Here is a 25,452-nt window from a genome sequence, read left to right as displayed (position 1 = left end):
TATTATTCAGATTCAACACAATCTCCGCCCAAGAAACCCTGCACATCCTGAAAAGCCTAAAGCCTTCGAAAATGCAAAGGAGATATATGCCCACTCCAGATCAAAAACTGTGCAGAAGCATTGCCCCCGTTTATCACAGAGGTCATAAACTCCTCCTTCACTACAAGGATGGTACCTGCCAGCCTCAAAGAAGCATGGGTCTTCCACTCCTAAAAAAAAACATCCCTCTACCCAACATCACCTAACATCACCCAACAATAAAAATACTCGACAGAGCTGCTTTTGTTCAAATACGGCGGCACCTCGAAGCAAACCATATACTCAGAGTTCGCCAATCTCGATTCCGCCCAGGGCATGGAACCGAATAAGATGGATGACATCAGGGATAAGGGTAAACTTACTTTCTTGATGCTATTAGATCTGTCTGCAGAATTAAATTTAGTCGACCACAGCATACTCTGCCGACACCTCAGCCAAGCAGCACCCGTCTCACCAGAAGCAACCTCATGGATTGCCTCCTTCCTAGAAGGTAGAAGAATGACAGTCTTCTCAGAGAACGTATGTGCGACACCCTCACCAATCAACTGCGGGGTCCCACAAGCTTCCTGCATCCCCCCAACCCTCTACAACACTTTCACATAGGCCCTCGTCGACCTCTTAGACTCCCTTGATATTGCATACACAAACTATGCAGATGACACACAAATTCTCCTCCTGCTCTCTGGCACATATGCGAAAGACGCTGCCACGCTAAGCTCCACCTTCGCCATCATTCATGCACGGATGGCCACCCATGGCCTCTGCCTGAAAGATGACAAAGCGGAACTGCTCAGCATAGGACACTCAACTGCATTAAATAAACTAAACCCTGAATACTCGACTTTCATCATCGACGGCATCCCAATCCCAGTCTTGTCTACTGTCAAAACCCTTGGAGTCTATCTGGATGCCTCATTAACACTAACCAGACAAGCCAACGCCATTGCCTCCTCAGCAGCATACTCCACCAAACTCTTAAACGCCTCAAGATCCTTCTTATCATCAGACAGCTGCCTGACGATCGCTCACACAGTGGTGGGCGAAAGGCTAGACTACTGCAATGCTCTATTTGCCGGCATCTCAGCCCATAATCTAAAAAAACTGAAAACCATCCAAAACAACCCCTCACCCACAAGAGCTGCCCTCAACCTCCCTAGATCTGAACACATATCAGCTGCCCGTAAGGTGATACACTGACTCTCCAACCGGGAATAGAATACTTTTCAAGACCCTAACCATCACCCACAGATGCATTTCCAAGTTGGCACCTCCGTACCTTTCCCAAAGATTCTCCTAATCACACTCAATCAGGCCCATTAGAACACCCTACACACAGAGAATAGTTCAACCGAAATTCAAACGTGCTAAAGCAGGTTGCTCAATCTTCCCAGTTATAGGAGCGAAGTAATGGATCTCCCTCCCACTCAAACTCAGATCAGGGAACTCCTACTGGGCTTTCTGCAAAGCCCTTAAAACATGGCTCTTCAACTAACCCTCCCTGATTCATGCATCATACTGCATCCTGACTCTGTCGCCTCATGCCTGTACTTCTATGACTAAAATGCATGTACTTCTATGGTTGTAACACTGTAAGTATGTATATTGCCTACAGAGTCTGAGGGCCTCATGTACCCGGTTCACCCTAGCGCCCTGATGCCTGAGGGCTTGTGCGCACTATACAAATGAAATAAATGAAAAGATATGGAGGCACAAGCAATAAAATGTCTCAATTTATTGAGGCTGTTGGTCGGTTTAATAAAAGCTGTGTAGGCTTACCATTAAACGCTATTTTAACAGCATGCAAATCAAAAGTTGTGACAGCAGATATCTAGGGCTATATTCCTTCCTATGCATTTAGAACCTGGCTTCCATGTTTTAGAGAAGAGATAACGAATCATTCCTTCCCTTTTATGGGCCAGCATATAGTCCAATCAGACTTTGATGTTAACTCAGCCTATATTTCAAGGCATTATGAACAGTAATTTGCCACACATTTTCTCTTGAGAGTCTAAATTTGCAAAGCATGGTCTCAGCTCTTGGTTTTTGGAGCCGGCGTCTATCTTTGTTCTGGTAAGAAGTATCCTGCAGAAAATTAGATATTAAAGATGAATAAGGGAAAGAGAAGAGTAGGAACTAAAATAATCATGAATTATTTAGTACCGAACCTTTAGAACATTTGATAAGATGGAACGTTTTCTTAATTAAGCAATAACACATGATCCAGTGGGCGAGATTGCGTGATAATGTCCTGGGGCCCAAGTTACAGATGGGCCCCATCACCATTACCACCCGATCCAGCATTCAGTATCGGGTGGTTTTGCTATTAGTAACCCTGGGTGCTGACAGCAATGCATTTTGTATGAATGAAGGGGATGCACTTGCGCCGTCCCGTTCATTCATGCAAACAATGTACGTAAGATGGCTGCCATGGAGCTAGAAGACGGGGCTCAATGCGGAGCCCCTCTTCAATTTCCATGGTGGCTCACAAGGCTGGAGTGGTGGTGGCGGTTGCACCGCTGCCGAAAGGATAAGGGGAGAGGGTAGGGAACAGTGACCAGAGGGGAGGGTGGAGGGAAGGCGGCAGGCAGGCTGCTTGGAACACTGACTTGTATCGTGGTTTCAGCCCACGATGCTAATAACCTTATTGGCTGGCTCCCCCGCAACGGGTGCCAACATGATTACTTCACCTTCAGCCTGATCATTTATTTCCTGGATAAATATGACTTCATTACTATTAGCTATTTGTGCTAGAAAATTGTATAAGGTGGACCCTCATCGTTGCAAACAATTGTGTGATGATATTTCTGCAGAAACTGTTCTGTATCTTATTTTGTCTGTCCATTTACCTGACTGAGAAGCACAGATTTAATTCCGCTGCTACGTAAAACAAGAATTTGTGACTATCGTATAACTCTTATAAATGGGTTATCTGTTGTGAACAAACATCTGGCTTTTATAGCTACACTTTACATTGATAAAGTGTTCAGTATTAGGAATGCTTTTGTTATTGCATCTATGTAAACGACACTAGTTGGTGTTTGTGACAAAATTCTTCAAACTATTAAGATGATATTGCACTGTTTGCATTACATTAAGTTAAATGTGTTAACACCATAGTTGCAGGGTTAGAGTTGAATTAATATTTAAGATTTTATATGATAGATCGTTTTGTGTGTGTAACTGTATTGAAGATATATTTTAGGGTATAATGTATGATATGAATTGTACATTATTCTTGGAGATTAACTTTTAATAATGATTATTAATAGTACGTAAATTACCTTTTTAACGTGTGATCTGCCTGCTTTTTAGATTTTTTTATTTAGATTTTTATTTTTATAAAGTGCCTTATTGAATCACATGTTTCCTTCAAAACATGGCGAGGAATGTCAACGGGTTAAGAACGTTGGACATAGAGGGAGAAACCTGAGGGAGGAAAGAGGGAGAAATGCTACGTGTTATGCCCTCAACAGGAGTATGAAAACCTTAGTCTACTAGAAGAAAGAACATTAGTGAGGGGAAGAGGATTGAAAAACATGTAAATACATGCTACCAACACAGCGATGGAGGGATGCAGCAGGGGAGAGATGTTTTCTGATAGCATGGGTGTGTGTCAGTTCTGTTAGGTGGACCAAGGTTCTGCAAAAGGGAGAAGGCACATATGTCCTAGAGTGTTGTGAAAATTGGGTTGGCTTTCCAAGGCAGATTTGGATAATTGTAAATTAGTATACAATGTAATGTTAGATGCATGAGGGGCTCAAGTGTGTGCTCGGGCAATCCTGGAAGTTTGTCAGCTTATTTACCCAGGCATCTATATCAATTGTATCCCAGGTCAAACACCAGAATGTTAATTCTGTGATTGCCAAACGTGAGACAAGAGTGGCATAGTCAAGAATAGACTGTGTGTAAAGGTGAGTGTATTCGGTAACAGAAGGTAAGGAAAAGGAGTGGTGAAACCTGACATTAAAAGTAAAAATATCCTGGCACCTTGATGTCAGAAAGGTTATTATTAAGAGTTTGTTCCATGTCATATTGTGCTAGAATTTATTTTAGTTCCTGGTCTGTCAGGTGTTCCCTTACCTGCTAATAGGCTATCAAAGTATAGTAACACATGCAGTCTCTGGGCAGAAAATATACCCTGAGTTCACTAAGCAGGAGGGGTCCATTAGATTACTTGAAAAGCAGTGGTAGATGTGTGGCCAAACAAGGTAGTGTGATGAATCCTAGGCAATTATGACTCATCCCCAGCCTAAAGTCTCCTCCCATGTGGCCAGGGAAAGGCAGCCACTACCTGATCCTGACTCTGGGAGGTGGTATTCTGAGTGTGGATCACATAGGAGGAGATGGCTGTCGGGAAGAAGTGGTGACTCCAACAGGAGAGACATGGAATTGTTCTCTGTCCTGTAAAGAAGATCCTCTAATTCCAGAATTCCTGATGGCATGTTGTCATTATTGAAAGTCCTTCAGTGGTAAAATGCTGAAACCCCCTCTTGTAAAACATTCCAGACAGAATAATATTCACTCTTCATGTGTACATAACTACCCCCCACCCTGGGCCCGTTTCTTTGAAAAGCGACTGACCCCGAGGGAGTTAGAATTAGAGGAGCGGAGGGCTCGAGGGGGCAGGTATATAAATGTGTAAACGCATTTAACATCTACTGTTTATGATGGTTGTTAGTTAAACAAACATGTCCCGCAATGTAACTTAAAATGGTTTAAAATTAATTTGGACTCCAAGTCCCAGAATTCCTAAACACTGAGACGAAGAAGAGGAGAAAGGAGTCAATGTGGAAGGAAAGTAACATCAATTATAACATGCAGTCTAGTTGTCAGGCTCACAATCAGCTGCGTGGGACATTTAAACCAAAAGATCACTGGCAAATAGAGAGAGTAAAGGAGAGCTGCAGAGAAAGCAAAGCGGGAAGTGAACCCAAGGAGGAGGCAGACACACAGAAACAAGCATGTTAAAAGAGCCAAATGCTTACAGGCAACCGCCTGGAGGCATACCTTACCAGAAGTAGGAGGAGTCTGGTAAACCCAGAGCGAGTGCCCTGGAGGGACCGCTGGAAGAACTACAGCTGCAGCGAGACCCAAGATGATGCGGTCCTGTGGGGTTACCTTGGTTCGATCGGCAAGTAGGTGGAAAGCCAATGCAGGAAGCGAACGAGAGCCTGTGTGATGGGGAAGCCTAACCAACAGTAAACCTTTCCCACAGCTGCACGTTACACTGGTGAGTCAAACCAGAGAGGTAGGGGACCGTGGGACGTGCCAACGAACTCATGAACATTTGGACAATTATTCTGAATACTGACCAAAAGCAAGTGAAGGGCAAAAGTGGAACACATCTCCTTACATGAAATGTCATTTTGGGCAAACTTGGAACACGCATTGCCGTAAGCCAAGAGACACTATTCAAGAACTTGAAGGGCAAAAGTGGTACACAATTCCTTATATGAGATGTGTGAGGGGTCAGAAACGTGAGGCGACAACTTGGTAAAGATTTTTCATAAAATGCCATTTTATTAACTCAAAATGTTTTGACAAACACCTCACTATCCCTACCCTGAAGACGAATTCCCTGCCTATCAAAATAAACTAAAGGAAACACCCTAACAAAAGGAATTAGTCCCTCACACTGATACATACATCAAACTCAAAAAGGGAAGATATGGCAATTCAAAGATAAATAACACGTAAATAACAGTTATATCCAATATAAACCTGATAACTGTTTTTCCTTATAATCTGGGTTAGTTTCCCCTTCCCCAGATTCAAATCAAGATTTTCAATCACAAGTTCAAAATAAGAAAGCTCTGTTTTGTAGCCAAGTTCTGATTATAAAGTTCTTCTGGCTCCAAAAAGTCTTATACTTGAACTTTAACCAATAGTTCAATTAGCTGACAAGTCTTTGTCTTTCTACTTGTAGCAAAAGTCAACACAAATACTTGTACAATTCTTCAGTATCAACAACCACGTTTGTCAGGTTGATTCCACAACAATTCAGAAAACACTTTAGTGGTTTTACCACTTCTTCTTCACAAATCCCTCAACCACAATGCAGTACTTCAATGATTTCTTCCTGGTCAACTATCCTGCCAGGACTACCACTATAAGGTCCTTATACTAGTATACTCGCCTGCCAGGACAAAAGCTCCTAACACTGCTACAAGTACTCTGTGGTATGGTCTACTTCAAATCTTGAAGAAAGTCTTTAACTTTCAATCACATCGATATTCATAACTTATTTTAGTAAACCATATTAGACATTTATGCGGTTTGTTCCAATCTTGGTTTTGCCACAGGCAATGCAGGTTATGCTCCTCTCCTCCTGGGCACTCTATACAACAGGGCCCGTCTCCTGTCACTTCTGTTTGCCCACTTTCACTTAAAAAAACTGCTGATAATGTGTATTTCCTATACTTGCTTCTGTTTGGCTTAGCCAATGCTTGTTGTCATCTTGCTTAACTATTGCCTAGTCCTTATTCTGGCAACATCAGTTACAGTCTTCTTGCAACAATGTTCTCTTGTCATTCAACCAACCTGATTTACAAACTCTGCCCCTTCTTTATTTTGGCATTGATGTTTGCATTTAGCTTGATTTTGGCAATACGGATTATGATTGTCTTGCTTTTGTGTTGCCCCTTCTTTAATTTGGCAAAGGTGCTGTATTTTAGAATTATAATCTTTCTCTTCTTTCCAATTCACAAAGTTGATATTCCGCCAACATGCATTCTTTATATTAGTTTGGTATTCTAAGTAACTGTTAGTGGTCAGCGGTTGCATATTGATCGTACTGGGATTACCCTTGACTGGTAAACTCACCAGTTTTTGCACATGCGTCCCTGCAAACTGGTGCCACTGCCCGTTCTGCTTCTTCTGCCTATGTATGCACAACCTCTGGTTGTTAACCTGGGAAACCCTTTTGGAGCCGATACCCGCTCCACAAATAGCAGCGGCTCCGGCGGCTCCCTTTTTCTTCCACTTCTGCTTCTTCATCAGCCGCAACGTGTGGTCTCTGTAACTCCACCCTCTTCTTCCAATGGCCTGCACCTGAGGAGGCCTAAAATATTCAAAAGTCCTTCTCAGATGTGGGTCATCAGAACCACTAGACTGCATTTTGCAGTTTAGTTCCTCTGCGTCCCTTTTCCATGTCCCAGCACTTAGAGCATTGTGGGACTTAAAGTGCCTAATGTTCTGATTATTTTTCCCTTCTAAAGCACAAATTTCAATGCTATTAAATGTACTCTGTCTATTAAATGCATCATTAAGGAATAGTCTTAGAGGAGTTGATGTCTGGTTTAGATTTAAGCAATAGTTATATTGATCAGAAGTCATGATTTTAATATTCTGATTCCCACGTATATTATTTCTCTTGTAGTCACAAGAGTTTTCCCTAACCTCAAGGTGGACATCTTTATGAAAGGAGGGCTGACTTTGACAACAAGCCATTATTTATTCTGACATTGTAGAAATCTTCCTTTCTGCAGAAGACAAATACTGCACCTTTCCTATCATAATCCTCTTGTTCCCTTGGGGACTTTCTCCTCCCAGGCGATCCACATGGCTGATACCACCCCCAGGGTTAGCATCAGGAAGCTTCTGCCTTCTCCTGGCCACCTGGAAGGAGACTTTAGGCAGGAATTTTGTGAGGATTCTGTAGGATTCATCACAGATGACAATTTGGAACACACATTGCCATAAGCTAAGAGACACTATTGAAGAGGTTGAAAGGCTAAAGTTGTACAAATCTTATATGAAATGTCAATTTGGGGAAATTTGTAACAAGCATTGACAAAAGCCAAGCGATGCTAAGAAAGACTTTGACAGACAGAACTTGAACAAGCCCCCATATATGGGATGTCAATAAGGGAGAAGTTAGCGCAAGTAATATCTGAAGTCAACGAGTTATAAACAGTGAAGAAGTACAACTTTGTTATGCTTGAAAGAAAGTGTACATTGTAGAAAGACCTGATGAAAGATACACATCAGGCAGTGAACCGTTTTTGGAAAGAGATATCTGGCAGGAGAGTACACATGGGGGGAATTATCCAATTTGATCATTTAAAATTCATCGAATGGTACATTTGACTGATTTCAGCCAGTACCACTCGATCGATTAAAATAAAATATGGATTGGAGGTTGCAGGGGTTTCCACTGCTCCCCATGTTCTGTATTTATGGCCTTGCAGGGTCACAGGGGTGTCTCCCACTTCCTCAACATTGGAGGTGGGGACCGAAAAAAAAGAAAAAGGGACCCTGCGGCGTCAGATCCCACCCGTGTTAAAGGGACGGATCTGGTGCAACGGGGGCAGGGAAGCAGCAGCGAGCAAGCAGGCAGGCAAGTATGGAAGGTGGGGTGTAAGGCACATTTGTGTTTGTTTGGCAAAAGTGCAAAATGATTTGTAGCGAAAATGACTACGGTCAATTCCGCCGCAAATTATTACACTTCATTCGAGCAACCCAAATCCTCCCAGGGGATCTGCAAGAGCCAAAAAGGGGACATTCCAGGCAGGGGAGTAAAACAGGATGTCTAAAGAATCAGTTTATAAATTCCTAGCAGTAGAGTACACCAGGAAATCATTTTGGAGCAGTTTTGTGAAAGAGAAACTTTGTGATTTTAAGCAGTTGTTGAAATTAAACATTTTGCCATCCTGTAAAGAAGAAAAGACTACCTTTTTGCTATATTCCAATCAGTGTTGTGGAAAAGATATTTACTTTGCTATCCTGAGGAAAGTATTATGTGAAATGACATTTTCATTAACTTTAACAGAACATTATTTGAACAGTCCATTTTCATCGGTTTTCCTGAGACAGTTCAGGGGAAGGGAAATAACCCCTGGATACAAGGTTTGTTTCGATTGAATTATACATTTGGATTTTTACACACTTTTGTTGAATTGAAAATAGAGACATTTACCTTGCACCTTTTGATTGTGTATGTTATTGTAAGGGTCAGATATATTTTGGACACAAGGGGCCTCATCAGGAGTTGGGCGGGCAGTAGAAATGCGGTGGTAACGCTATTACCGCCACATTACCGCTCCACCCAATCCCGAGTTTGGGCAGAGAGTAGCAGATTTACCTTCAGCTTGGAGCTGGTGTTAAATCTTGCCACTTTACGCCGATTTGTGGCACAATTACCGGGCCGCTATTTGTACCGGCGGTAATAGCGCTGATACTGCCCCATAGAGTCCTATGGACTCTTAACACAATGGGGAGTAACAACCTAATCACAACTCGGGATCCGGCGCTGTAACCCAGTAAAACAGCACAGCAAGATATCATGTCCCAAAGAGGAAATGGGGTTTCTTTTGTCTTATTCCTATGTTCATGCACTCTAGTTTGCTGCCTTACATTTGCTTCATAGTGCTTTGAGACACTGTTGCGTGTTGCAATGCTTAGAAATAAAAATGATGTAAGTAATAAAACTGCATCATACAACATACTCTTTATTCCACCATGTGTGCTCAGGCCCTAGGTCCTAGAGAAGGGCCATCTGTAGGAGTGAAGCCCTTAAACGCCCTCTCTCTCTTGATTAGCTTCCTGGGTGGTACTGGGCACCCTTTCGTGGAACAGAATGGAGCGGGATTGAATGCAATATACTATAATGTGATATGTTATGGTAGTTGTTCTTTATAGCGTGCCAAATGTTATGTTATGTTGAAATGCTTTTTTGCTGCAACAAATCACCAGTGTAGGCCCTGCCAGTGGTATTCATACGTTAGTCTCCTGAAAGAAAGAAAATGATCGCCAGGAAGATAGATGATTGGAAAGCGGGAAATAGGTGCTACAAATAGAGAGAAGGAGGGTTGCAGTGTGGGAAGAAGGTTTTGAGACAGCACGGGTCAAAGTCAGTCCTGTTGGGTGACCCATGATTCTGCAAGAGGGAGTGTTGCAGTGTAGGAAGAATGTTTTTGAGATGGCACGGGTCCATTTCAGTGCTGTTGGGTGGTACATGATTCTGCAAAAGAGAGGAGGATCTGTTCTAAAGTGTTGTCATAATTAGGAGGTCTTTCCAAGGCAGGTTTGAAGAATTGTAAGTTAGTACACAATGAGGAAGGAAGGGAGGAAGCCCAAGTTGGAAAAGGTGAAAGAGGGGTAGTAAGCTTGTACTACAAAGAAGTACCTTCCCGGATATACAAACATATTATCCAAGTCACCTTGTTTTTTCATTACAGATATTTTCATGTTACATGTTTTGAGATTACTCGAAAGACATAATTACCTACCTGGGATCTCACTTTCAGTGCTGGTCCCAGTTTTAACCCCATCATATCCAACAGATGTTCCTCTGTGAGTAAAGGCAACGTTTCTCCGTCTATAGCATGCTCTTTAAATACCTATTTTTAAAACATTGTTACAACAATAATGGTTAAACCAGACAATTAAATCACACTGAATCAACATGCAACAGTGCGCCCTTACAGGGCAGTGTCACATCATAACATGTGGCCAACAGTATGTTGTGGAATTTCAACTTACTACAGAAGACATCGTTTGTTATGACATCAGCCTTTTATTATTTTTTGTAACTTTATTTGATTGAAAATGTATGCACAATATATATATTGAGCAGCCTTTGAATTCCTGTACCAATTCACAATTCAAAATCATATCTTCCTACTGGCCATTCAGGAAGCAACGAAAAACATACATTTTCAATTGACTCGCCTTCTCCCTCTCCTGTTCACCCATCCCCCCCATCCACCTCTCTGTTGACTGGATTCTGTAACCAGCGCCTTCATGCCCAAGGGTTCTGTGTGTATTGTAACTGCAAAAATAAATAAATAGCCTCACCATTTTGATTTATAAACACATAACATATAACTGTCCATCCATCTGCTGGCTTTAGGGGTCGTCTATTCGGAAGGTGGGGGGAAGAATAAGGAGGGTCTGTGGTATTGGGACACAGTTATCAAGGCATCCTTTCAGGGGAGGTCGGTCTCCGCTGTCTGAGTTCATTTCCTAAAAGACATATCATGCTCTATTGCTGTATCGCCACTGGTATCTTAACATGGTTTGTACATGTTAGTCAAGGAACTTGGATAATAGCTTATCTGATTCACGTATTTATCCTCTCATTTAAGTGTCCCAAGTCAGTTAAATGATCTTCAAGGAGAGGTTTCTTTTTTCTCCTTCAGATTTTCAAGGAAAGCACTTTGCGATTGAATTTGCTCTTAATAAAAACGCCATGCTTCCCCATCCCAGATTCAATAGTTGCTTTTCTAAACCCAGAATGACAGATCACGCACTAATCCTCAATTGGTGATGCAAAGTCATATTAAGCCTACAAGAGAAATCATTCTCTTTCTGCAGCGAGTGGGTCAAGCTTGAATCGGGCTCATGTCGTGCCCATCGCCCATGCGTTTCCATGAGACTTAATTTAGCATTTAGGATCATTGAAATCCCAGTTTCTCATGCCCAAAGGGAACATTTGTATGCAACAAGGATGTCTAATTTTCTCCTTTGGACATAAATGGGTACAGAGACCTCCATTACTACGATACAATTGCATTACAATTAGGGGTGATATGTATGTAGGCAAATGTTGACCCACTTTCCCAAACCCCACAATACTGCTTTTTTAAAGGTATAATGCCAGTGAACAGCCCAGTCCATACGAAATTCATCGTTAGAAGCCAGTACACATCAGGTGGCATAATACATGTCACTGCAAAAAAGGCCAATAAGATGTCCAAGCACTCTAATTAACAAGAAAGTGGATAAATGGTTGCCAAAGATGTAACATTTAATAATTCCTGCCACCTGACATGGGAATATCCTTTTTCATTGTGTAATTACCATACTCCACCGTACATGTAGTATAGCTGGATGGCTCTCAATCCAAGCACAGATATCAAAGATCTTGCCAGCACAATAGATATCCCTTGCTGTGGTTCTCTGAGGGTAGTGCCAGATGTCATTCGGGTTTCATATGAAATGTAATGGTTTCCCAATAATATACTCCATTTCAGAGGCAATGCGGGCCCAATAATATCTGCGTCATAGATGTAACATCTTGGGCACGTTGGCTGCCTACTAGGATTCCATGTGTTTCTTTTACAGGAAGTGATATCGTAAGTATAGAAGACTTTATGGCAGAGGTCTTCAAACTGGGGGAGCGCCGCCCTATGGAAGGCGGGGCTGCATCCGGAGGGAGAGGGGGTTGGGTGCGGGGCGCGAGAGCCCAGCATGAAATGTGTAAAAAAAAAATATATACATTTTTGTTTGATTGGAGGAAATGGGCAGGGGCGGCTCACATAGTCGGACTGGACCGTGAAACTGTCTCGGGCACCAATGAAAAAGCGGCCCGCAGTTGCAAATGAATATTCATTCCTTTAGTCACAGACTGTTTCAATAGTACCCAAGGGGGGTGTTTTTTGATAAAAATGTAAGCAAATTGTGATATTTAAAGAATATTTATTCAGGAACAATGGTCAAAACTACTAGCTGCATAGTGAAGTAACTCATCAACTGGCCCACATTGGAAAAGAAAAGTGGCCCATTTTGACTAGCATACACTAGCATTTTGCATTTTTGGTACTGGCATTCCCCTATTGCCCTATACGCCAGTCTGAGCCTGGCGGCTCATCCATAATGGGCGAGTGGGCATCCATCCAGTGGCCCCCTCACCCATTATGGAGGAGCCGAGGAGCCAGCCCAGTGAAACTCTCAGCTGCTTTTTCTAGCTGAGGGAGTGCACCTGGGCTGGCTGAACTGCCAAAGGGAAACAATGTTTCCTTTGACAGTTCAGCTCCCCAGCCGCACATGCTCACTGAGCCATGAAAGGCTGGGGGCATTTTGCTTCGCCAGCCTTTCATAGCTCATTGGAAATGCTGGCTGGGTCACTGCATGTCTGTATGTACGAGGGGGAGCTCCTGCGCCTCCTCGCACATACAGACATAGCAACGTGGAGCATTTCAGTACCCACGCGCAGGCCCCTGCAGGAGGTACATTTATGTTAATTTCTTTTTTTTATTTAAATGTGTGTATGGATGCATGTATGCTTGTGTTATGAGTGAGTGTATGGTGATGGGTGCTTGTATAAATGATGGAGTGATTGCTGTTTGAATGTGTGTGTGTGTTTATTTTGGTCCGTTGAGCTGATTTTGGTGAGTGGAGGATACAGGGGGGAAGGAGGGTTGTAGAACAAAGGCATTTTAGAAATGCCTTTGTTGCTCAATCCCACTACCCATCTGGCAAAATCAGCTCTCCTTCTGAGGCGCTGTGGAGACCCGGGACAGGGATGGTAATTTTTTTACTGGTTATCTATCATAGATGTCCGGTCAAAAATACCATGCTTTCCCCCTTGCCCCCCCCACCCCCCAGTGCCAATTGCAAACTGTTTGGCTTTTTACCCATTTTTTTAAAGTATGCTCTAAAATACAACATTTTAACCCATTATTTAAAAGAAATTCACAGGGGGAAAACCCCCTGAGACCCCCTTGATTGGTTCGGGCTCCCTCACAGCGCTCGGTCGCTATGGCATTTTTGTGGGAAATATTTATGCCCCTACACTTAAGAAATGAACCAGCTCCCACTGGCCCTCGGACTATGTTGGGAACGGGGTGGGGGGAGCCCAGGGCCTGTGGTGGGAGCAGGATGGGCGGGAGCACTGGGATAGTGGTGGGAGCAGGGTGGGTAGAGCCCAGGGTCTGTGATGGGGTGGGGAGAGCCCAGGGACTGGGTAGGAGTGGGATGAGGAAGCCCAGCGACTGTGATGGGAGCAGGTGGGGGAGCCCAGGGACTATGCTGGGAGTAGGGTGTGGTGACGGCGCGCAATAGTTCATAGCCATTTGTACATACTGTCCATTTGGCATTTTTTGGGAGGCCCGGCCTGCCCACATTTTGCTTAGGGGGGCCCAGGCCAAAAACGTTTGAAGACCTCTGCTTTATGGTAATGTAAGATGCACTTGGAGGAAATATTCATGTAATTTAATTTCATCATTTGTATAGTACCTTTCACCATGGGTATGGTCCCAACGTGCTGTAGGCTGAATGCCCTCAGAGGGACATAAGTTTGAAGTATGGGCAAGTTAGGAGGTGCTAGTATGAGTGTGTGCATAATGGTCATTAAAGGTTATGAGGCCTTGGCCGAGTCCCTGCTAGCCCCCCGTGTCTAATTGGCATGTGGATGGATGGAGAGAGGAAAACTAGGGAAATAGGCTGGAGGGGGTGTGTAAGAGGATAGTCAATTATGTGTGTAGCTACAGTTCGAATTATTTGTCGTTAAAGGTATCTATCTTCTTATGGCAGCCGTGTTGTGCAAAGTGTCATTAGAGTTGTATGTGAAAGCAGATGGATGCAGGAGTGTGGCCGCTAGCTAATTCCAAAAGCTCAGAGTGTGAGAGGAAAAATGCATTGGTTATAACCTAGGATTCGTACATTCGGCAAATTCTCAAACATCTCAATTGATACATTATGGTGGGTGCATTCTGCATGCATCCAGCTATCATTACGTGGCTACATTCAAGACCCTGCTTAACCGTAAAGGCAGCATTCTGCCAAATCCTGCGTTACATGTAGTGGAACACATTCTACAATCGCCTAGAGACCATCATCCTCATTCAGAATTTGCTGGTATCCTGGCTGTAATACTGCCAGCTTACCGACTAACGGAATTACCATTACTGGCACTTGGTCTGGTGGATCTACTGCCAGATTACAAGTGCCGTTAAGGGCAGTAAATCCCCATTCCATGGAGTCCCAAAGGACTCCATGGGGGGATTTTCCAGTAATACTGGTGCCGGTAATACCAGCTTTTTTTGCGTTATGTTGCCAGAACTACCTTCACGCTCTTAGCTGGAGGATGTGCTGACCACCCCACCAGCCAACTTGTGCTTTTCTGGTGCAGTAGCGTGCCAGTAAATGGAATTACCTGCACATTGTTACCACATCGGCAAAGCTGTAATGAGGCCCCATATAAGGGTGACATGCTGCCCACTCTCAAGTCCATCCAACTGGAATACATTACCCGCATTAGACAGTTCAGGTGCAGAAAGAGAGCCCACCATCAAAATGCATTAAAGGGTAATACATTGCTCACCCCTAAACAATCCAAATGCATCACATATTGCTAACCCCCAAATCCATCCCGGTGCAACACATTTCCCACCCTCAAGAATCAATACATGTGCAATAATTTGGTCATCCTCAGAGATAATCTAATTGTGATACGCTGCCCACTCTCAAGTTCGTCCAACTGGAAAACCATAACCCCATCAAAAGGTTCAAGTGCAGAGACAATGCGCACCCAAAAATGAATTAGAAAGAAATACAATGCCCACCCCTAAGCAATCCAAATGCAACCCATGGTCCACCTAAGTGCAACACATTGCCTGCCCTCAGGAAATCATCCAAGTGCGCCACATTGCCCACCCTCAGATCCAGGCAGGTGCAATAGCCCACTTTGGGAGATCTTGCAAGTGTTCGATGCTATGTGCCCCCAAGTCTCCTTCGGGCACCATATCATGGCTATTCTGATGGAGGGGGAGCAGTGGCACAGCGTAGCGAAGGAATGAGAGGATAGGAGTATGGCCCAGATGAAAGGAAGTGAAGCAAAAGTAGCTAAATGGAGAAGGAGTGGCACAGGGGGATTAACACCTGCTGGCCAGTGCATGCGAGTGAGGGGTGGTGGCTGGGTTTCGGGTCGTAGGGAGGAAAAGGCAGGCTTTAAGGGCCTTCCTGAAAGAGAGGTTCTGTTCTGTGAGTTGGAAGGTGAGGGTTAGGGAATTCAAATGGGTGGGTGCTAGGACGCAGAAGGAAGAGCCTCCTAGTCTGGAGAAATTGAAAGTGGGGACCACCAGGAGTTGTGCAGAACCTGATCTTAGGATTTGGTTGGGACAGTAGCATGTACATTTGTTTTGGAGGAATTCAGCGCTGTTCTTCTGTGGGCTACAATGTGTAATGTACATGGCTTTAAAAGAGGCCCAGCAGGGGAGATGTGTTTTCTGGGGGAAAGCTTTAGATCCATTGGAGCTTTCTGAGTTGAAAGGTAGGGGGTCGCTAGATAGACGGAATTGGCATACTCTAGGCAGGATAGGATGATGGCCATGATTGCCGAGATTCTATGAGGGTAAGAGAGTTAAGGAAAGATCTGCTTGAGAATGCAGAGGTGGAAGTGGCATAATCTGGAACTGGCATTAATGTGACGAGATAGGGTTAAATCTGAGCTGAGGGTGCAACGCAAGTTTTTGACTGAGAATGATGTACTGGGTGGGGGTCTCAAGAAGGGCGGCCAAGGGGAGGGTTGGGGTACGAGGGCAGTTTTGCTGCAGATTAGAATCTTTGTTTTGCCAGGATTGAGAAGAAGGTAGTTGTTCGTCATCCAGCGGTCTATGTCTTTGAGGCAGGATGCCAGATCTTAGTTAGGGGAAATTTTTTGCTGCTTTTAACAATACCAAGACGTTTGAGAGTGTGCTCAGAAATGTGTACTGTTGTAGGAAAGGAGCCAGTGAATTAATCATCAATGGATCATTTTCAGCCTTGAATCTTCTTGAAAAGGTTGGTTATATCTAGAGATACTGGAACCCAAGAAAATGATCTCTTCCAAATAACAGTTTCATGGCCAGCACTGCTAAATCCTCCCTCTGCTGTCCAGCTGCATCTTGAAAAATATCGGGAAATTCCTTATTTCTACATATATTGATACATCTATGGATTCTGGGTAGCCAAGGTTTATATCAATATCCCTACAATTGCCAGTAATTAGCTGTCAAGAGATAAGTGAGGTACTATGGCAGCAATTATTGCATCTAAAAAAGTATCTCCCTGAGTGGTAGGCAAAGTTTGAATGCAGTACACACTGGGAATACTACAAACAACTGCGACTACAGGTATAGGCAAGCCAACTTTTGGTATAAGCTCGTACTATGCACTTTTGGTAGCATGTTGAGCAGCCAGGCTTATCTCAAGCGGGGAAATGTGAGCAGTAGTGGAGTTACACAAAGATTCACAGTTACAGGTATTCAAATAAACTCTTACACTCAAGGTTTCTTGCATAAACAATTAATAATGTATTTATCAGTCAGTTATAAAGCCTTCTTCAGAAGGGAGCAATAGAATAGTAACACACAAATATACTTCAATATTGTACACTCTGAGTTTCTGAATCAGAAAAGACCCTTTTGGGATGGCTCACAGACACAACCTCCACCCACAGGTGACTTCAGTAACAAGGGTGCTGGGGACATGAATATCTTACTGTTGGCATTCAGAACACTCTTAAAAAGTTGGTAAAAGGCAAAGGTTATTAGAACACAAGAAATTACAAATATTCATAAGCAGGGCAAATACTTTCAGATAGCACTTAGAAGAGTAATTCAATTCAAATAGGCAAGCCAAAGTCAATGGGCGAAAGTCTTTGTATAGGAAGCAGCACTTCAGGTAAGCAAATGGAAAAGTCTTTGCACAAGTTCTTAGGAGTCTTTGACAAAAAGAAGAATCAAATGTAGGGCCACAAGCTGATTAGACTTGTGAGTTGTAGAAGTTACAAGCACTTCCACAGTAAGAGGTAAGTTCTCTTAGACTTGTTTTACAGTACCTTGGTAAAGCAGAAAAGATGCAGCTGAAGACTTCTGTTCCTGTGCAGTTCTGCAGATCTCGCTGTTCCTGAGCCTCAGTCGTGGGGACGAGAGGGAGGACGTCGGGGACTCCTGCACTACACCAGTACTGTCAAAACTGGCAACCGGCAAACTTTACTTTCAGTGGCTGTTTCGCGTTTCAGCTCCTTGTGGAACAGCAAATAGCAATAAGTGCGGTTCCTGGCTGTCAAGGTGGACTTTCCTCACATCTGAGGGCCCATACTCAACTGAGGGGGGTCAGGCTTGGTCAGTCCTGCTTCGTGGGAGTCCAGAGGATCTTCCAAAAGCTTTAGGCCAGCTTACAAGCAACACACTCAATCTGGTGTCCCTCTCCCTGGCTATACGGTTTCCTGCAGCAACTCTGAGGAAATTCAAACAGGTCCGAGATGGGTGTCCAGGTGGCTTACTTGGGAGTTGATTGGTCCCACCAACTCAAAGGGAGAAGTCGTCCTTGCAGGGCTTCTTTGTCGATGCGAACTTGGCAAGTAGTCACTGCAGCAGGGCTTCACCGGGCAAACCAACGGTCCAGGAGTTGCAGCAGGCGTCCTCTTCAAGCTTTTCTTTAGTTCCTTCGTCCAGTGGTAGACTCTGCCTTCCAAGCCAAAAGACTTGCCTTTTATTCAGTTCTCTCCCATTCATTCCAGCCTAGCTGTCACTCACCCAACAGGGTGGCTGTCCTTGCCGGACAGTCAGCCAGCCAATCACCACAGAGTGCATTTGTGTCTCCTGGGAGACTAAGCACAGGGAGTTTCGGGCAACTCCCTCACTTCCTGCCTACCCCAGATACTCGGGCGCCAGAGGTGGGTTTCTCTCAGAAACCCCACCAAAGGCGAAATGAACAAAGAGACCAAACCTGGTTTGACGCGCAGAGAAACTCGTGGCCTCCCTTGACAAAGAACTGGGATGATGACACAGGGCCCTAAGGCAATTTCTTAAAGAATGTCTCCATGAATCCATGAGGCACTCCATATTTGTAATTGGAGTAGACTTTGGTATCCCAAGGACACAGATGTTTTTCTAATATAACCAGGCTTCCAAAATCTGTTTCTTAGATTGGACACCCTTAATGTCATGTTTCATCTTCTCCAATCTGGTCTGTGTTGCGTTCCCTCTATCTTCAAGTATGCCAAGGTTACCCTCTGCCTCAGAAATCCATCCACTCTCCTAATCTAGACATGCCTGGAGAGTGCCTACCTTGTATACCAGGTTGTCAGGTTTGTGGTTGGCAGAGCCGAGGGCTGCCTCCTTTGTGTAAGAATCTCAGTTAGGCCGGAGGATGAAGAACAAAGTGGGGATTGTGAAGTAGACTGCAGGGTCGGACTGGGGCATAACGCTGTCTCTGCACTTCATTCCTTTTGTGACAGCCTGTTTGAGTAGTACAGAAGGGGGAGCTCTTTGATGAAATGTGATGTAAATTGTGCATTTTAAAGAATATTCATTTGTTAACACTGGTCAAAACTACTAGCTGCATGGTAAAGTAACTTATCAAACTGGCCCACCCTAGCATTTTAGATTTTTGGTGCGGGCATTGATCTGTTGTCCTATATGCCAGTCCAAGCCTGGTTGACTGCGAGCATGGGCTGGGCAAAATCCGGAGGCACTGCCCACCTGCTCTTCAGAAGCCATGCCAAGAGGCTGAAATTTAGGGTGAGCTGTTGAGGTCATGCTATGCTATGCCCAGCACTCCCAGGGTGTGTTGTAGCTGACAACTCTGAAAAGTCCACGCATTCCTGATGTTTTACCCGGGACAGGAGTGATTTCAGCAACACTGCGGGCACAGGAGAAGGTTTGTGCTGGCCGGTCAGCATTCAGGACAATCAGCTATTCTGCAGGGCCTCGAGGAGTCTGTGGGAGGGGTTGGGATATTGTCTGGCCCCACTCGAAAAAAGACTCCATGTCACAAATGGACAATAGCAGTCTGTGGATCCCAGGGACACTGCAGGAAAAGACGAGGGGCACCTTTGCATGCAAATGGCCACTGGAATTCTAGGAGCTAGCCCGCTAGTGGTACTCTCAGGGAGGGTTATGATGGTTACTGGGTGGGTCCTTGCAGGTGAGGGTCGACCACACAAGGTGATCTGGGAGGATAATCAGGCACCTTAGAAGAGATGGACCAAATGAGGAGTCCCACAACTCCAGGTGTAGACCACAAGAACGCGCATCTTTCCGTGCTTCCAGTTAGGAACAACTCCTTGCAGGCATTTGCTCCAGTACAGAGGAAGCTGCCCGTCTACATCCAATCTCTGGACCCCAGCCCCACATGGGCTGACTACCAGGACAACAAGCAGCAGTATAGTCCCCATCAGAGTGGCACACTGCCTGGAACCCTCAGGAGATTCTCAGGTCCCAGAAACCTTCACATATAGAAACAATGTGACTCAGGAGCGGGCTCTAGGGTAGGATCGACAGCCCATTCTCAGCTCAATGATATGGTTTATTCTGGGTCATTACGACCATACCGGTATCCTGGTGGTACACCCATCAGGATACCGGCAAATGGTAACACCATTTTTGGCACTCGGTCCGGCGGAATTACAGCCGGATTTCGAGTGCCGGTGTGCCAGTGTAAATCCCCATTCATGGAGTCCCAAATGACTCCATGTGGGGATTTGCCTGTATTATCAGCATCGGTAAAACTGGTGCCGGTAATACAGGCTATTTCTGCCAGTAGGGTGTTGGAATTACCTCCAGCTTTTAGCTGGAGGTAATTCCTACAGCCCACCGGCAAACCTGTACTTTGCTGGTGTGGAAATGTGCCAGTATACAGTAATACCGGCACAGTAATTCTGCACCAGCAAAGTTGTAATGACCCTGATTGCCTTTATCACATGCCCAGGCCCCCGTCCACCGCAAAGAATATATGCTACCCAATTTTAGAGGCTGCAGGAGGACAGAAGTGGGAGATGTTTTTGTTCTAGGTGGTTAGTGTTTCAGAAATGAGTGTATGTACCTAAACCCACTCAGTTATCTTGAATTCCAACAGATTTAATAACAGCATGTTTTAATAGTGGTTTGACTAGAATATTCTAAACAACTATTCATTTTCAAAGATTGTTTTCATGTAACCTATGTATAATTATCGACATCATTATTATTATCAAGAATGCACAAGCCATTATCAGAATGAAGATTATAGAATATGCAGTGATCATGGTTCCTATTTACTTTGGCCAGAGCAGGTATACAGACATTAGTACTTACTCCTATGGATTCTTAAACGGTTGTAGACGTACCCATTCCTTTGCTTGGCCCATCAGCTGTGTGCTCCTGCAGAGCGCTCTTTCTCTAGATGACCCTGGGTCCCCCTTCTGTGTTTAACTTACCATGGGCATCTTTTTCTACCTGTCTTTCCCATAGACCGAACAGTTGCATCAGTCATTGAACAGATTGTTGCAATGGGTTCAACATTCATTGAGAAAACTACAGCTTAATGCAACAATGTCAATAGGTTGCTCTACTGTTGACTTTCTCAATTCAATTGACAACAACTATTGGCAATACCAATAGTTATGATGTTTACTGCTGTTCTTTGCATTTTGCATTTATAGGCCCCAGGGTGCAAGGAGGAGAGTGCAAAGTTTCAAAGGAGGGTCTGCTAAGTGGCGCGGGTGCGCAAGAGAATGAGAAGGAAGGAGAATAGGGCATGGGAGAAACAATTGAGAGAGGGAGCCATCGATGATGAGCAAGAGTACATATGAGCGAGAAAGGTTGAAAGTCACAGGGTAAGAAATAAAGGGAGAGTGTGAGAGGAAGGATCAGAGAGGGTAGCGAGTGGGGGATGGGTGGGTTGTAGCGAGAGGTGGGTGGGTGGGGTAGGGAGAGTGGGGGAAGAGAGAGTGGGGGTAGGTTGGGTATTAAATCCTTATTTTGATTTCCAAGTATATGAGCCATTATGCCTTAAATGTCCTCGATATTTGCCCAACAGCTCTTTCATACACAATCCATAGGCACACAGAGTTAATGTCACATAGGTGTTTTTGTTGGCAAATGAACGAAGTATCTGCTTCTTTGGGGGGTTACTAAATTAAATTAAGTAGTTATGTTTCAATTATGAATAGTTTGAGGGACATTCCGAGGCCATACAAATCTTGACCAAAAAAAAAAAAATAAGGATATTAAACCTTTTGACAGAGGTAGTTGATGTAGATGTTAAATTCCTAGGGTTCATTATTTTTACTATTATCTTTCACAGCCCCTCTACATTAAAAGACGGTCCGTATTAACTAGGACTCGGCAGTGTTATAGGCAGGGGTCCCCGAGATGCAAAACAGAGGCAATCAATGCATGGATCAGAGTGGCAAAGAAAAAGCTGACAACACAACACAGTTTGGGATGCCAATTTCAGACACGCCCCCTAGAGGCTATTGGCTGAGGGAATGCTGCTGATGCAATTTCATTGGGTCTGCTTTTCGGCCATCCACTGTGCAGCTGCTTCTTGCACTGATGAGCAAGGCAGAAAAGTAAGAATTGCTTAAGGTGCCTGGCTCACCTCGCGTGTGTCCCGTTTCTGTGCACAATACTTGAAGAGAGTTTCACAAGTTTTGGTAAACTTGACCCAAATCGGCAGTCGACTAAGAATGCCATACCTGGGAAACAGAACACAATGCTTACGTTAATCACACTTTTGAAACCTTTCAGTCATAACGATAGTTGGCATCTTCGGCAGAGAGCTATTCTCTCACTGAAAAGTCATTAACACAGACGGCCAATAAACTGACTACGCCCTCGGCCAAGCATGCACCCCCCACGTCCGCTGTAAAGCATGCTGGGGGCGGAGATGGGCAGGGGCGACGAGTTAGGGTGGATGGTCGCTACCTCAACCAAATATCACGACTACAACGCCCTTGTGTTGAAAACCGGTGACTAGAATACCGATGCCCACTGACAGTGTCACCTGGCCACTCTTAACAAGGGAGTTAATCTTCCGCCTGCAGTTTTGACAGGACACTTGTAAAGACTACTCCCCACATCTGTGAACCATTGGCTTGCCTACAACTAATTTGTTGATTTTTAAAGCGCTTCATGACAGATGTTACCACCTTCCAGTGGCGTCGCCAGGAATCAAATTTAGGAGGGACACACAGGGGGCCATATACATAAGTTGGGGGGGGCACAGACAAAAGTGGGGGGAGACCTATGAAAGGTAATGTCTGATGTCACAAGCCCCCTTGCAGAGAGGTTTTTGTGCACAACAACTACCCACACCCCACTGCAGCTCCCCTCCCATCTGAATGCAGGCACGAAACAATTCAGTGACTAATGGCCCATAATTAGGAGTTTCATGCTCTACATTCTGATGGGAGGGGCTGCAAGCTGCTCTGCACACTATGGAGGTCTCTGTGCAAAAGCGGGGCAGGAACACCTGAGAAGTGGCTCGTGCTCATGTTCATACCGATGCCAGAATGCATAACAAGATCACTGCTAGCTTTGAGACAAAAGGAGAGTATTTGCTGTGTGATATGCAGACATTTGCCTTAGTGAGTGTCACAAATAACACCATGAACAGAGAACACGGTCACTGCTCGCCTTAGGTGAGGGGGGCCAAGTGGGGGCCCAGGATTTCAGAGGGGGGCCCGGCCCCCCACAATCACCCCCCTTAGCGACGCCACTGCCACCTTCTAAGCGCAGTACTGATCAGTGTTCGGCTAGGAGTATACGCCGTGTGTACATTAGTTGTTTGGTGGTAAACTACAGGAGTTACGATATGGTCTGTGCAAATGCAGTTTAGCATCATCACTTAAGAGGGCTGTTTGTGAATAGACATCCTTCATAGATGTTTTGGAGCACAGACAACAGCTACCCCTCCCTGACAGTAGAGCACATGGTCCTCCTACCTTACCACTCCTAGGATGAAATCTTGTCCTCCTTTGAATAAAAAAAGCCCACTGCTGTTGCGTCTGGACCATCAGAGGCACCAGTCCAGACACGCAGTCGCTTGAGGCACCCAGGCGACATACCCAGTTGCAGGGATCATCCTGTGGGACCGTGAGCACACGGTCGGATCATGAGCCAATGCGCACACAGCCAGAGTTGCCCAGCAGGGGCTCTGCGACACAGACTTCTTTAGCTTATGTTTCACCATCCACGTGATAGATCCCATTAGAGGTAGTACTCCACTAAATTACAGTATGATGGACGTTATACAGTTAATTTTGCAGGAAAAGATGCTTCAGTAGACCTTCAGCCCCTCTCTCGAGCAGGGGCAACCTAGTTAATCTAATAATGTTGCATGAATTACAATGCATATTAGAACATGTTATATTGTTTCAATTCCCTATTTTTTAGGGGCAGATGAATGTTCTAAATACAATTAATGCCATTTATTTTTTAACTGTATACATTTAATATGACATGAACAGTCTATGCATTGTGCTTACAAAATTTTCTTTACTGAATTTATGCTTTCCTTTTACATTAAGAGTCCAAGTGTGGCCTTATGAAGAAGAGGAGAACTTCCTCGAAACGCGTCGCTAATCAATTTGGACTCCATTTTTCTTCAATTTGAGCTTTATCTATCGATACTGTTTCTATGCACTGTAAATAATCTTTGTCTGAACTATAATTCTTGCTGAAAATAATACAGCCTGACTATAAAGATATATATTTTTTTATCTCACACTCCTGTGTCTGACCATATGTGTTAGAAACAAATGTATGTACAATGCATATAACGCAGTTTAAACAACTGTATTGGATTAATCCAAACATTTGAAAGTGTGCAGGGGACGGGAGGGTTCCTAAGTTGAATCCTCTTTCTGTTTACTGTTTATTGTCGGGGTCTTGTGCCATGACCTCAGTTTTCCCCCCCGCACCTAAAAGTCTTTACAACATAATCCTCGAATCTCTTTACTAATCTTACTTACTATAGATGTGCACTTCTATCTAAACCCTTCACAGACTCAGAGTTGCCCAGCAGGGCCCCTGCTAATTACAATGGGGGCAGCATTGCCTTGCAGGGGCACTGCCGTGGTGGGGGGCTCTGCAGCGCCAGCATTGCGCTGCAGGAAGAACGACACAGCAGGCAGGAGTCAGTTGCCATTGATGTCCCTTTTATTGCATGAGTCACATGATCACAGCATGTGACATTAGCAGAGCCCTGAGAGGGACTCATTATCCTAAAAGGGGGGGCACACCACAACCGCTGGTGTGGGCTCACGGGGAAGAGCAGAGACGGGTGCACCGTGGGTTCACTAGAGGAGGGCTAATTCAAAGCTGATGCATCCTGGATCACTCTGTAACATTACTTGATTCCCTCTTGCGGTCTTAACCTTTGGAAGCAAAATTAGGCTGCGCCACAGGTTGCAAAAGGCAACGAGAGGAAGAACGCAGTCCAGGCAAGCGCGGGGGGAAGGGACAAAACGTACAGACTGCAGTAGCTTGGCAGCTCCAGTCCCGAAATTCACAACCTGTTCCTTGCTCTCCATGGTCGGAGCCACATTTATGAGCCATGCAGCGGGTATTTAGAATATCTTAAGACTTGTTGGTTAGTTAAATGCCCCACCTGATCCCCGTGTGGGAGTTGCCCATTAAAAAACGAAAATAATGTGAAACTAGATCACATGTTCAGTTTAGCGTGAATATGACCGTAAATTTGTAATTGCAATTTCGACGTGGCGCCATCTTGAAGTGTCAAATATGCAGCTCCTTTCTGTGGGACAGGCTCCATAATGTAACCGTCTCACTCAATTTGTTCATGTATTATAATTATCAGTGCACCTGGAATTTGAGAAAAATCTAAACCACAAACATGGAGTATTTTTAGCTGTAACAAATCATTAGGTTGCATCGTCTCATTCTGATTGAATTTTACGGCCTATCTTTCTGACTATCT

The 25,452-nt window shown here is 44.4% G+C and overlaps 1 protein-coding gene across 2 annotated transcripts in view; it reads right to left on the bottom strand.

Moving 5' to 3' along the window:
- The window catches only part of SAMD7 (sterile alpha motif domain containing 7), a 219,440-nt gene that overhangs the window by 19,495 nt on the left and 174,493 nt on the right, over window positions 1–25,452 (bottom strand). For both annotated transcript variants that reach the window (XM_069618538.1, XM_069618539.1), the window contains exon 8: window positions 10,269–10,379. In XM_069618538.1, the coding sequence (XP_069474639.1) occupies window positions 10,269–10,379 (111 nt within the window). The remainder of the gene's footprint in view (window positions 1–10,268; window positions 10,380–25,452) is intronic.

The sequence above is a fragment of the Ambystoma mexicanum genome, chromosome 10 (assembly GCF_040938575.1).
Source record: "Ambystoma mexicanum isolate Mex_15411 chromosome 10, UKY_AmexF1_1, whole genome shotgun sequence".
Taxonomy (NCBI): domain Eukaryota; kingdom Metazoa; phylum Chordata; class Amphibia; order Caudata; family Ambystomatidae; genus Ambystoma; species Ambystoma mexicanum.
The sequence above is the reverse complement of the archived record's forward strand: the minus strand, read 5'-3'. Positions and strand labels throughout refer to the sequence as shown.